The sequence below is a fragment of the Neoarius graeffei genome, chromosome 6 (genome assembly GCF_027579695.1).
Source record: "Neoarius graeffei isolate fNeoGra1 chromosome 6, fNeoGra1.pri, whole genome shotgun sequence".
Classification (NCBI taxonomy): domain Eukaryota; kingdom Metazoa; phylum Chordata; class Actinopteri; order Siluriformes; family Ariidae; genus Neoarius; species Neoarius graeffei.
The window spans coordinates 10,886,157-10,899,645 of NC_083574.1; the positions used below are offsets into that span (position 1 = coordinate 10,886,157).

At 39.3% G+C, this 13,489-nt stretch overlaps 1 protein-coding gene across 21 annotated transcripts in view; it reads right to left on the reverse strand.

The window, feature by feature from the left end:
- Positions 1-11,994, reverse strand: part of celf6 (CUGBP Elav-like family member 6) — a 436,542-nt gene extending 424,548 nt beyond the window's left edge. For 18 of the 21 annotated variants that reach the window (XM_060923308.1, XM_060923302.1, XM_060923296.1 and 15 more), the window contains exon 1: positions 11,745-11,994. In XM_060923308.1, coding sequence (XP_060779291.1) covers positions 11,745-11,994 — 250 coding nt within the window. The remainder of the gene's footprint in view (positions 1-11,744) is intronic. The other 3 variants (XM_060923307.1, XM_060923317.1, XM_060923309.1) reach the window with 1 other exon arrangement.
- Between the last annotated feature and the right edge of the window lie 1,495 nt (positions 11,995-13,489).

The following is a 13,489-nucleotide window of genomic DNA, read 5'->3' on the forward strand; positions in this document are numbered from 1 at the left end:
AAGAGATGAGGTTTTATTATTTTATCGCAGAGAAATATGGATGCGTGACAAATAGATATTACAGTATTTTCACAAAATCATAGTGTGGGTTGACCTGCATTTGGAAAGAACATGAAACACGTTTGGTATGAAATGACGTAATCGTTTCAATAAATTCAGCAAAGGCTCACGAATGTAAATTTTGAAGGGGAAGGGTGATGAGTAACAGCATAACGTCAAACAAAATTACGTTGATCGGCTGTGACGCATGACTCATCCTGTAGGCTGAATAAATCTAGTGAATTATTTGAGCAAACCTGTAATAGATAGTTCAGAGTTTACTTTGGTTATTGATATCCTCATTAACCAGGGTCCACAGGTTTCAACCCAACGACATCTCAAAAACCTGAAACGAACATTTTATTTTTTAATTAATAAAACATTTTAAAAAAGGAATTGGAAAATAGAGCCGTTCCTTTTTTCCCCCTCAGCTTTTGAGTGGGAAACGTGAAGTATTTCACATGTACCGTACATCTTACAAGAGAAATCCTTCTGAACATCACAGACACTCTGTCTTCACTTACATTCTGCCAAAATGTATTAGATTTAATTAAGATGATTTGCTATAAAACAAGATATTGGTGCTGAGTGCTGTTGAAGTAGTCCGGAAATCTGGCAACCCTGGTACATATTAATGGTCCTGTCTACGACTGCTCCTCTTCCACTGAACATCTTGCCCAGGATACGGCTGTCAGGGTGACGCCATGGTCTAATGGTTAGAAAAGCAGCTTTGGGAATGAAAGGTTGCTGGTTTGAGTCCCTGTACCAGCAGGAATGGCTGAAGTGCCTTTTAACAAGGCACCTAACCCCCAACTGTTCCGGGTACGTTGTACGTTGCTCTAGATAAGAGCGTCTGCTAAACGTAATGATTAGTGCTTGTTACAGTTACCATTTTTGACCACTAGGAGCAATAATAACCCTTATCGGAGCTACCCTTCCCAGCAATCTAGCCTCCTGAGACCCTGCATCCTCATATGGGAACGTCAGAAGTTAAAATGCATTCCAAACAAAAGCTCAGCTCCCACGAGGCTAGAAACGCAAGCAACTCAACAGAACGTCGGTTCATACGGTATCTGTCAAACGACGATGCTTTTTTGAACTGCTGGTCACTCGAGGTACAGTAATTAGTATTTCAACTTCATTTAAAATGTATGGAGCTGTGAATGAGGAATTTATGAAGATTAATATTTGTTGAGTAGCTGATATAAATGGCTACACTCTCACCCCATCTGTCCCTATGGACGAGGCACCACCACCATGTTCCTCACACGCCTTCATCAGTTTCATACAGTGTCGTCATTCAGGCTGATGCTCCTGGAGGCTCTAACAAGCGCATTTCAGTGTCTTTTATCGCAAATCTTTAAAGTTTTCTTTTCAGAAATCTGTTGAAACTTAATAATGGATGCACAATTAAGGTTTTCTTTATAAGGTTATAATGACGTGAGCTTTTTTCCCCTTTTTTGAAACAAACTATAGCAAAAAAGCAGTTTTCCTGACACACACTTGTTGAACCACCAGTGGTCTCCAGTTGGTCTCCACCAGTGTATAAAAATGTGCCACACCCCAAGTCAAATCCTGCAAAAACCATTCCCTCCTAATGTTAATTTAGTGCATCCGATAATTTATCACATAGTTTTGTTTTTGTTTTTTTTCTCCCATGTGTAATCCTATTAAATATTTATTATTGACTATTGTACAACTAGACCTGTCCAGGATGTACCCCGCCTCTCACCTGAAGCCAACTGGGATTGGTTCCAGCTTCCCTCTTGACCCTGATGGATAAGTGGTTATAGATAATGGATGGATATTGTACAACTAAACCCACAACAGAACCCAAATCCTTATTCAAATGGATATGTTTTGCCATTAGTATTACGTTTCCAATGACCTAATGACCATTCTCAATTACTAGTACATGGCCCATGGTCAGGCTGTATTGATGTGGGAATCCTATCTGCTGTATTTACATGATATTTAATAATTATTCCACGAAATTGAGTCATACATGAGCTGATAGCCAGTGAGGTGCGTAGCACCGAGTTAGCTATAAGCCATGTATGACAAGATTGACTGGAATAACTTTTATTCTATCCACATTCACTGGATTTTGAGAAACAGAGCATTTTTATTTTTAGCAAATTCAATAAATAAAAACTTTCTACAAAACGTCCGACAAAATCATTTCCTCTTAGAATGTAAACAAACCGGTGAAATGACAGGAGCAATTTGTGAAAAATGCAATAATTTTTGAAAAAAATAAAAGATATACAGTGGTGCTTGAAAGTTTGTGAACCCTTTAGAATTTTCTATATTTCTGTATAAATATGACCTAAAACATCATCAGATTTTCACACAATTCCTAAAAGTAGATAAAGAGAACCTAGTTAAACAAATGAGACAAAAATATTATACACAGTCATTTATTTATTAAGGAAAATGATTCAATATTACATATCTGTGAGTGGCAAAAGTATGTGAACCTTTGCTTTCAGTATCTGGTGTGACCCCCTTGTGCAGCAATAACTGCAACTAAACATTTCCGGTAACTGTTGATCAGTCCTGCACACTGGCTTGGAGGAATTTTAGCCCATTCCTCTATGCAGAACAGCTTCAACTCTGGGATGCTGGTGGGTTTCCTCACATGAACTGCTCGCTTCAGGTCCTTCCACAACATTTCGATTGGAATAAGGTCAGGACTTTGACTTGGCCATTCCAATACATTCACTTTATTCTTCTTTAACCATTCTTTGGTAGAATGGCTTGTGTGCTTAGGGTCGCTGTCTTGCTGCATGATCCACCTTCTCTTGAGATTCAGTTCATGGACAGATGTCCTGACATTTTCCATTAGAATTTGCTGGTATTATTCAGAATTCATTGTTCCATCAGTGATGGCAAGCCGTCCTGGCCCAGATGCAGCAAAACAGGCCCAAACCATGATACTACCACCACCATGTTTCACAGATGGGATAAGGTTCTTATGCTGGAATGCAGTGTTTTCCTTTCTCCAAGCATAACGTTTCTCATTTAAATCAAAAAGTTCTTTTCTGGTCTCATCTGTCCACAAAACATTTTTTCAATGGCCTTCTGGCTTGTCCACATGATCTTTAGCAAACTGCAGATGAGCAGCAATGTTCTTTTTGGAGAGCAGTGCCTTTCTCCTTGCAACCCTGCCATGCACACCATTGTTGTTCAGTGTTCTCCTGATGGTGGACTCATGAACATTAACATTAGCCAGTGTGAGAGAGGCCTTCAGTTGCTTAGAAGTTACCCTGGGGTCCTTTGTGACCTTGCTGACTATTACACGCCTTGCTCTTGGAGTGATCTTTGTTGCTCGACCACTCCTGGGGAGGGTAACAATGATCTTGAATTTCCTCCATTTGTACACAATCTGTCTGACTGTGGATTGGTGGAGTCCAAACTCTTTAGAGATGGTTTTGTGAGCTTTTCCAGCCTGATGAGCATCAACAACGCTTTTTCTGAGGTCCTCAGAAATCTCCTTTGTTCATGCCATGATGCACTTCCACAAACATGTGTTGTGAAGATCAGACTTTGATAGATCCCTGTTCTTTAAATAAAACAGGGTGCCCACTCACACCTGATTTCAATCAATGGGATGACAAACACCTGACTCTAATTTCACCTTCAAATTAACTGCTAATCCTAGAGGTTCACATACTTTTGCCACTCATAGATATGTAGTATTGGATCATTTTCCTCAATAAATAAATGACTAAGTAGAACGTTTTTGTCTCATTTGTTTAACTGGGTTCTCTTTATCTACTTTTAGGACTTGTGTGTAAATCTGATGATGTTTTAGGTCATATTTATGCAGAAATATAGAAAATTCTAAAGGGTTCACAAACTTTCAAGCACCACTGTCAAATACTTTTATTCCATATGTTGTTGCTTTTTTAATTTTGGGGGGGTTTCTTCTTTCGGGTTTTTTTTTGGTGTTTGGCAAACCAACTTAAAGGTGCATTAGCGCCACCAACTGGACTGAAGTGTGGAACAGGAGATTATGGAGGGGGGAGTATTCTTTTAGCTATTTCTGTTTCTTTTAAATACCTGATCATTTTAGGGGTTTTGTTTTCATGTAGAAATTGTTTTTTATTTCATCCTTAGTTGATTCAGCAACATGCACCACCATTTTGTTTTTCTCTACTCATGGTATATGAGCTGATAGCCTAGTAGTAGAGTAGCCAATCAGAGCGTGCGATTGCTCATATCCAGGGAATGTGGAGAGAATAATACAATGTATATGAATTTGAACTAATATGAGTGATGGGATTACGGTAAAAGGGAATTTTGTCACAAGAAAAAGTACACCTGTGAGCCCTAAACTTACCCTTAATCTTTGTATTTTTTCATAGAACTAGAGTTGTGCAAATTAGAAATGAATTTGCAAATGTGAGATCATGTCAACTCTAAATTCCCCATAGGTATGAATGGTTGTTCGAGTCTGTGTTAGCCCTGTGATAGATTGGTGACCTGCCCAGGGTGTACCCCGCATCTCATCTAAAGTCAGCTGGGGTTGGCTCCAGTACCCCGTGACCCTGATGGATCAGTGGTATACTGTATGTTGTGGATATAGAAGTTCTGACTGGAGCCACACACCACCAGGAAATGAAGTTACAATCAATATTCAGTTTATTGTTTCTTGTCTTTCACAAAGTTTAGTTAATGAGTGTTTTGGTGATTATCATGATGAATGCCATGGTTCTAAAGGAAAGGAAATATAAAAATTGTTCAAACGAATCATTAAATCAGCATTAGATTATATTAAATACTATTAAATAAACTAGAAAAAAGGGTCACCTATTTCATTCATCTTAAACATCAAATCCAAATGATTAGAATAAACTTCTACTTACAATGAAGATGAATCAAAAGACACATGGCAACATCATCAGAACAGCAGAAAACACTACAGGTGATGGGTTCAGGGGAAAAGGAGAACAAAAGGAGGAAGATCTGCTCCAGGCCTCTACTTATAGAATGGGAGGTGCAATGGGCGGTACTTCCTGGGTCTTTGAGGTCATGATGAAAATAATTCTGCAGTTTCTAACAGTATAGATAATGGATGGATGGATGGATGGATGGATGGATGGAGATCATATCAACTGCCTTCAACATGGATCAATTATTAATCACTCTGGGTTCTGTATGAGTCAGACCATGACCATGAGCGTGTTAATTAAGTATAATGATTGGACAGATCACCTAAAGCCCACTGTGAATTGCTTGTTTAGCTTCCAGCCATTTTTATCTGATCTCTAGATTACCTCCTGCCAGGGATTTCATACCCTGTCACAATTAAAGATTACTAATTATACTGACAGAATTTAAAAAAAAAAAGGTAAAAACTCATGGCATCACTGACACCCTGCCAACCTGTATGAGTCATTTTTGGAAACAGCATTTTGGGCAGATTTTGGTCTCCAATCAACAAGCAAAGAACATTTTATTTAACTCAAAATAGAACTTGTTGAAGATGTTCATTTGAGTATTTGTGTATCTGTCAGTCCCAGTGAAGAAGGTGTGGCCTCTTAGCTTGGCAGTAATAGTAAAGAAGGCGTGGCATCTGAGCCTGGCAGTGATAGTGAGGAAGGTGTGGCCTCTGTGCTTGGCAGTAATAGTAAAGAAGGCGTGGCATCTGAGCCTGGCAGTGATAATGAGGAAGGCGTGGCCTCTGAGCCTGGCAGTAATAGTGAAGAAGTCGTGGCTTCTTAGCTTGTAAGGCTCAGTAAAGAAGGCATGGCCTCTGAGACTGTCCGTGATAATGAAGAAGGTGTGGCCTCTGAGCCTGGCAGTGATAGTGAAGAAGGTGTGGCCGCTGAGCTTGGCAGTAATACTGAAGAAGGTGAGGCCTCTGAGCTTGGCAGTAATAGTGAAGAAGGCGTGGCCTCTGAGCCTGTCAGTGCTAGTGGAGAAGGTGTGGCCTCTAATCCTGTCAGTGATAATGAGGAAGGCGTGGCCTCTGAGCCTGGCAGTAATGCTGAAGAAGGTGAGGCCTCTGAGCTTGGCAGTAATAGTGAAGAAGGCGTGGCCTCTGAGCCTGTCAGTGCTAGTGGAGAAGGTGTGGCCTCTAATCCTGTCAGTGATAATGAGGAAGGCGTGGCCTCTGAGCCTGGCAGTAATAGTGAAGTCGTGGCCTCTGAGGCTGTCAGTGATAGTGAAGAAGGTGTGGCCGCTGAGCTTGGCAGTAATACTGAAGAAGGCGTGGCCTCTGAGCTTGGCAGTGATAATGAAGAAGGCGTGGCTTCTTAGCTTGTAAGGTTCCATAAAGAAGACGTGGCCTCTGAGCCTGTCAGTGATAATGAAGAAGGTGTGGCCTCTGAGCCTGGCAGTAATAGTGAAGAAGGCGTGGCCTCTGAGCTTGGCAGTAATAGTGAAGAAAGTGTGGCCTCTGAGCCTGGCAGTAACAGTGAAGAAGGCGTGGCCTCTGAGCTTGGCAGTCCCAGTGAAGAAAGTGTGGCCTCTAAGCTTGGCAGTGATAGTGAAGAAGGCGTCGCCTCTGAGCCTGCCTGAGCCTTATTTTGAGTATTTGTGTATCCGTCAGTCCCAGTGAAGGAGGTGTGGCCTCTGAGGCTGTCAGCGCTAGTGGAGAAGGCATGGCCTCTGAGGCTGTCTGTGTTAGTGGAGAAGGCGTGGCCTCTGAGCCTCTCAGTGCTAGTGGAGAATGCGTGGCCTCTGAGGCTCTCAGTGCTAGTGGAGAAGGCGTGGCCTGTGTGCCTGGCAGTGATCAGGAAGAAGGCATGAGGTCTGAGCTTGGCAGTAATAGTGAAGGTGGCATGGTCTCTATGACTGTCAGTCCCAGTAAAGAGGTGTGGCATGTGTGCCCAGCAGTTCTAAAGATAGCCAAATAACTGCTGTGCCTGTCAGTCCCAGTAAAGAGGTGTGGCATGTGTGCCCAGCAGTTCTAAAGATAGCCAAATAACTGCTGTGCCTGTCAGTCCCAGTGAAGGAGGCATGGCATCTGTACCTGTTTGTTCCAGTGAAGGAGGCGTGGCATCTGTGCCTGTCAGTTTCAGTGAAGTAGGTGTGGCCTTAGTGCCTGCAAGTCACAGGTGTTTAAAGATTTGGTCTATGTACTGACCAGTTACATTAAAGGAGGCGTGGCCTATGTGTCTATCAGTTACAGCACAGGAGGTGTGGCCTGTGATCCTGTCAGTTACAATGATAGATGAATAGCCTCTGTGTCTGTCCATCATGGTGAAAGAGGAGGAGCCTCTGTGTCTGTGTTTTAGTGAAGAGGTGTGGTCAGTGTCAGTGAAAGAGGTGTGGCCTTTGACATATGGCCTCAGTGAAATAGGTGTGACCTATGTACCTGTTTGTGACAAAAAAAGAGGTGTGGCCTATGTGTCATTAGTTACAAGTCTAAACGGATCACTTCTGTAATGTGAATGAGGTGATGAAGGCATGGTTGAGCATTTATTCAAATTTTATGCATCTTAGAAAGAAAGATCCTCCATCACTGATTACACGGTAAACAAAAGATACATCAAAGTAGCTTAATGGTCATAATTTGTCATAATGCACACAAAATCACCTGCACTGGACGTTTCATCAGTTAAATATCTACGGCTGCATGATGTACGCTCTGTCAAACGCTTTCCTTGTTAATCAGCAAAAAAGTCAATAAAAGACAAGCAGAAGTAATGTAGTGGAAGAAATAACAGTTCACAAAGCTGCCTTCCTGTTCAGCACACAATCTATCCCGGCTCGTTAAAGCAGCACCATCTTTCTGCTGACATTTTTGCACTTTTGTATGCAGTAGAGTCCATTTGTAAAGCTATTTAAAACCAATTACATCTTTTATACAAGACTATTGGGGCACAAGTAATGAATGATGAAATTAAACATTACACAGATCAGGCTCAATCCCACAGTGGTGGACCTTTGTGAGCTCAGGAAGTGGACGGTAAAATTTGAACAATGACTGCAGTCGGCTGCACGATCTGTCTCGTATAGACACGGCAGACAGAAAGCTCTCTCTCTTTACCTCTCTCTCTCTCACACACACACACAGATAAACACACACATACGCTAAGAGAAGGTGATGTATGCAAGACAACGCTCACCTGCTTCCTAAAAATACCTGAGTCGTGAACACTCAAAGGGCTGAAAGTATTAGAAAAAGCTGAATTGCAATTATATCTCATGTGTTACATTAAAGAGCTTTGAGAACAATTTGTTTTAGGACTGGATGAAATATTGCTCAGGCGACACGCACATTTGAAAATTATTGTTATTTATGCTGCAGAGAAAGCGAGATAAAGACTTTAGACATTAATTACAAAAAAGACAATATTTGACTTACTCATCTAAGATCACTGAACACAATATACACTCAAGTACTATTTATATTTAAATAGAGATTTAAAAAAATAAAAACAGTTGTATCACTTGTTTACATGCTGAGACACTCAATTTAGAAGCAAATCCTGATATAAATAACTTAAATATTGCTTATATGTATATTTACATGTCTGTTTCATCATTTGATTTTGTCATAACTTTGGTTTTTCAGCTTATGTTACAGGAAATCAACGTCAAGGGGGTAAAAAAATACGAAGTGTTTTTTTTTGTTTTGTTTTGCAATTGGAAAATGAAAAATATTTTTGCAAAAAATATTCCACATGTAATTATGTATGTAAAAATGTATTTTATTATTATAACAATAAAAATATTGTGCAATTTTATTTTTTAGGTATGCAGTTTTTTTTACAGTGTATTAATATTAATTATCAGGACATTTACATGAAACTTTACATATTCATGGAGAAATAATGTGTACAGAAAATATTAGTATGGTATTCTGCCATTAATGCTAGAAAATATATTTTTGATTTTTATATTTATATTTGATTATTTTGATTATTTAATTAATTTTAATTTGGTTTTTTTATTTTAAATATTTTAATTATATTAGATTTTTTTAATTATGATAACACTTTATTACCATATTTAACATTTAATTTAATTTAATTTAATGCTTTTTTCCCCTGATTTTTTTTCTCAATTATGTTAATTATCAGGATATTTACATGAAAAGTTACATATTCATGTGAAATAATGTATGCAGAATATATACGATTCTACCATTAATGCTATTAAAAATATTTATTTATTATTTTAATTATATTTAATTATTTAATTGTTATAACACTTTTTACCACATTTAACACTTTTTAATTTTTATTTTAATTTATTTTATTCAATGCTTTTTTCCCCTGAAAATCCTTTTTGCCCCAATATTTTTCACTAATTTGGCCATTTTTAGCTTCCTTATGCTTTATTCTTCACTATTCTATTACAGCTGTCAATCTGAGATGCTGAAGTTTACCTCCTCTTGCACATGTGCAGTTCTTGCAAACTGTTGCTAACTCCCTATTCTGTAGGCGATAACATCTGCAACTGACAGCTGTATCGACAGTACAAGTACCTCCAACTACTATCATTTTACTGGACTGAAAAGACAGAACAGACATTCCATCCACCCACAGAGGAGGGTCAATTATTCAATAAGACAAAATCTTCGATCAGTGTCGTGTTTGGTATTCCTGATGGTACCACCACCTTGCACATTTTCATTCTTTACGGCTTGGAATTCAACTCATCAGCTGATTAACTAACCTGAACTGTGGTGTAGATGGAAAACACTCAATGGTGCAGGAGAAACAGTCGTTGTGCTTAGTTTGAATGTGTGTTTGAACCTGCAGGAAAGGTAATAGTGTGTATCCAAACAGTCTGTTCACAGTGATACACATCCTGTGTCCAGGATCAGCCTCTTAATTATTAGTCTACATTAATAGTCAAACTCGATCACACCTGCTTCCGCTCATCAGAGCATGCGTTAAAGTTGAATCGGGACAAGCTTCAACTGTTAAACACATATTTTCCTCAGCCGCTGCAGATTTGTTTTGCTCTTCCATCATCACTCTCAGGTAGACATGAATAAAGCCCGAACCATCTCTGTAATCGATCACATCTTAACCGAGGATTGTGGCAGCGAATGGCAGACATGGTGCATGTGGATAAAATTCAGGGCTCTATTAGAGGATGGTGCTGTTAGCTGTTTATCTGGGTAACTATTCAGTGACACCTCAGTGCCTTTTCCCAATATGGCATCATGCCACGGTTCAGCTACAGGGTCTGGTGAGGTTAAGAATCTGCCCTTTCTCAATTCAGTGGCATGTGGCTGAGCTATACTGAGCAGCGAGACCTCAGGGGACCTTTTAACGCAAGTGTGTGACTCATAATAGAGAAAAAATAAATAAATAAATAAATAAATAAATAATGTTGCCTACTTAAATAAAATGAACACATCAGTCATACGCATTTAACTGAATGAAATCCATGAACAAATACATAAATACACACACCCTAAATAAATCCCCAGTTATCAATTTAAATTTCCTTCCGAAATGAAGAGTCGCTTTTTATCCCATTTGTGGAGCTCTAGCTCGGCATATATTATTTTTATTATTTTTTTAATAGAATTAAATGTCACAGTGCGTTCGAAGAAATAAAGCACCAAACTGGACTTTTCCTTGTCACTGTTGTTGCTATGCTCATTTGTCACGTTATAAGATTTTTTTTTTTTAAAAACCTGAAAAACTGTGATGTACCTTTAATTAGCTCGGTGTAATTATTTTAAAGGAGTCACACTAAAGACACAATAATGAAAAGATCCCATTGATGGTACCACAGGAGCAACAAGGTAAAGTACAGTTTGGCACTCCCCCCGAGAGTGTGTATTAATTGGATTATAGCAAACCTTTTTTTTTTTCTTTTTAAATAGACATTCTTATCTAGTGTTTATACTGTTTATTTATATTGTTTATATTGTTTGAGTGTTTAGTCTATGTCTAGTTCCTATCTAGAGTGTTTATACTGTTTATATTGTTTTTTTTCAATTATTCTATTTTTATTCTATTTTTATTTATTGCATTGCCTGTTTGCACCGTGGGTCAGAGAGGACTGATATTTCATCTGTGCTGTATGTCGAGCATGTATAGCATATTTGACAATAAAGTTGACTTGACTTGACTGGAAATAAACTCAGCTAGTTGAGAAATAGAGATGGTTTACCTTGACATTAGTGGTGCTGTGCTGTGGTAATGTCACATTATTAATTCACATGTTTTACAGACTAAATACCATAAAATAAAATTTAATTTAATTTAATTAATGATGGTGTTTTCTGTTTTTTTTTTTTTTGCATCTACTTTTTATTTGTTCTGGTCTCTGGGATCTTTTTGGGTCCTTGTTAAAAACTTTCAGTCTGGATGAATTCCAAACATCCCTCTAACATCTGGCAATAACATCCTAAACACCTCACTGAAAATGTCGGCTTAAAATGACCCTCATTACATTAACAGGACTGGAGCTCTGTTTTGATTGTGTTCTGAAGAAAATCTCTCCGTCTGGGTGAAGTAGTTGCTATTTATTCACGTGGACGTGGGAAGGCTGTGAGCATGCATGGACACGTGCGACTATACACACACAGGCTTACACGCTACACACACACACACACACACACACGCAGCCACACATGCATGCATGCATGCTCACGCGCGCACACAAGCAGCCGTCCACTTGAATGTTGTGTTGAGTCCTGCATATCAACCCTCAAAATGTCTTTGTGTAAAGAGACAGGAAAAGAAGACAGGAAAAAAAGAGGAAAGCGGGATGTGACCAACCTTTATGCATTCCCGTGAATCTGTCTTTGAGCACGGTGAGTTCGTAGATCTTGCCAAATTCCTCAAAAAGCGGCTTGAGGTCTTTCTCTTCCAGGTTGCGTGGGATCTGACCCACGAACAGCTTGATGGCGTCGTGGTCCTTCATGGGAATGGGGCTCTGACCGAGAGAAATGCCGTTCATTCTGCTGGAGCTGTTCGCGGTGCTGAAGCCATTCTCCTGCTGCACTCCGCTCGCCGCCACTGTAGCCATCTTTCTCTCTCTCTCTCTCTCTCTCACACACACACACACACAAACTCTCTCTCACTTTCTCCCTCCCTTCCTGTCACCGTCACCCCTCCTCTCTCGCATATACACACAGTCTCTCTCTCTCTCTCTCTTTCTCTCTCTCTCTCCGTCACAAACCAAACCAACTGCACGCGCCTCTCTTTATTTCTCCTCCAATTTTCTTTCTTCTCTTCTCTTTTGTGCCCTCTTCTTCACCCTCTCTCTCTCTCTCTCTCTCTCTCTCTCTCTCTCTCTCTCTCTCTCTCTCTTATGTGCTTTGCTTTCTTTTCATCTCTCGCGCGCTCCCGTTTCCAGTTTTCACTCCCGTTTCTTTTCTCCGTGTGTCAGTTGCCACTCTGCCGCGTGACGTCATGTTCGTAGGCTCTTGACGAAACCCCGCCTCCTGGCCTTGCAAATTTGCATACGAAGCCCGGATCAACCAATGGCAGGGCAGCACAGCCGAAGGCCCGCGGGGTGGAGTGAGAATCCAAACATTTGTGGAAAAGCAGCTCGGGGAGGCAAACGGCAGGACACACACACACACACACACACACTGGGAAAACTATTCAACGCGAAATAATATAACGTTTGATTATAAAAATGACTAATACCATTCCGAGTGCATTTATGTGCATGTCACATGTTAATGTTCCAGCTTTTTGTGCAGTGATTTTAAATCATTACATAGTTTTATTATTATTATTATTATTATTATTATTATTATTATTATTATTATTATTTCCCCACTATTCTTTCACAGAAAACCCCAAAGTTATAGCTGTGCATTCATATCTATGTCTGCACTGATCGCCCCGCGGGAACGCGCGCACTTGTTGCTGTCCGTGGTGCTAAAATCCAGCGCGCTCACGCGGTTCTTCATCAATATTTATTGGACTTTTTTCCTCCTAACAAAGTCATTAGTCAAGCTCGAATTCATGAGGAATTATGTGCATTGATTAGTCTTCCTTACTTCCTTGCTTCATAATTGTCTGGTGTTCAGATTATTATTATTATTATTATTATTATTATTATTATTATTATTATTATTATTATTATTATTATTATTATTATTATACTTTTCAAATCCTTTTATCAGCTTTTGTTACAATCCCACTGCCAGGCCACAGCTAGAGGTCTGAAGCAGTGGGAAAGTCCTCGCTTATTTCTTTATCCATAGAAAAACATGTCAAAGTGAGAGGGCTTTTCTTAAGATATGAGCTGTACTATTTAAAACTTTTTTTTTTTTTTTTTTTGTATCTTTGGCTTCCCTGGGATTTTTTTTCAGAATGCTTCTCAGTATCTTTCTTTACCAGATCTAAAGTTCTGACAGCTACTGATACAATTGTGGTCTTAAGGTGCCACATTCTTTCTGTTTCAATATATATATATATATATAATTCTTTCACAGAAACATTTATATCTGTAGGTGCTGTTATATCAATCAATAGGCAAGTTTTTCCTTTATGATCTTTAACTACTA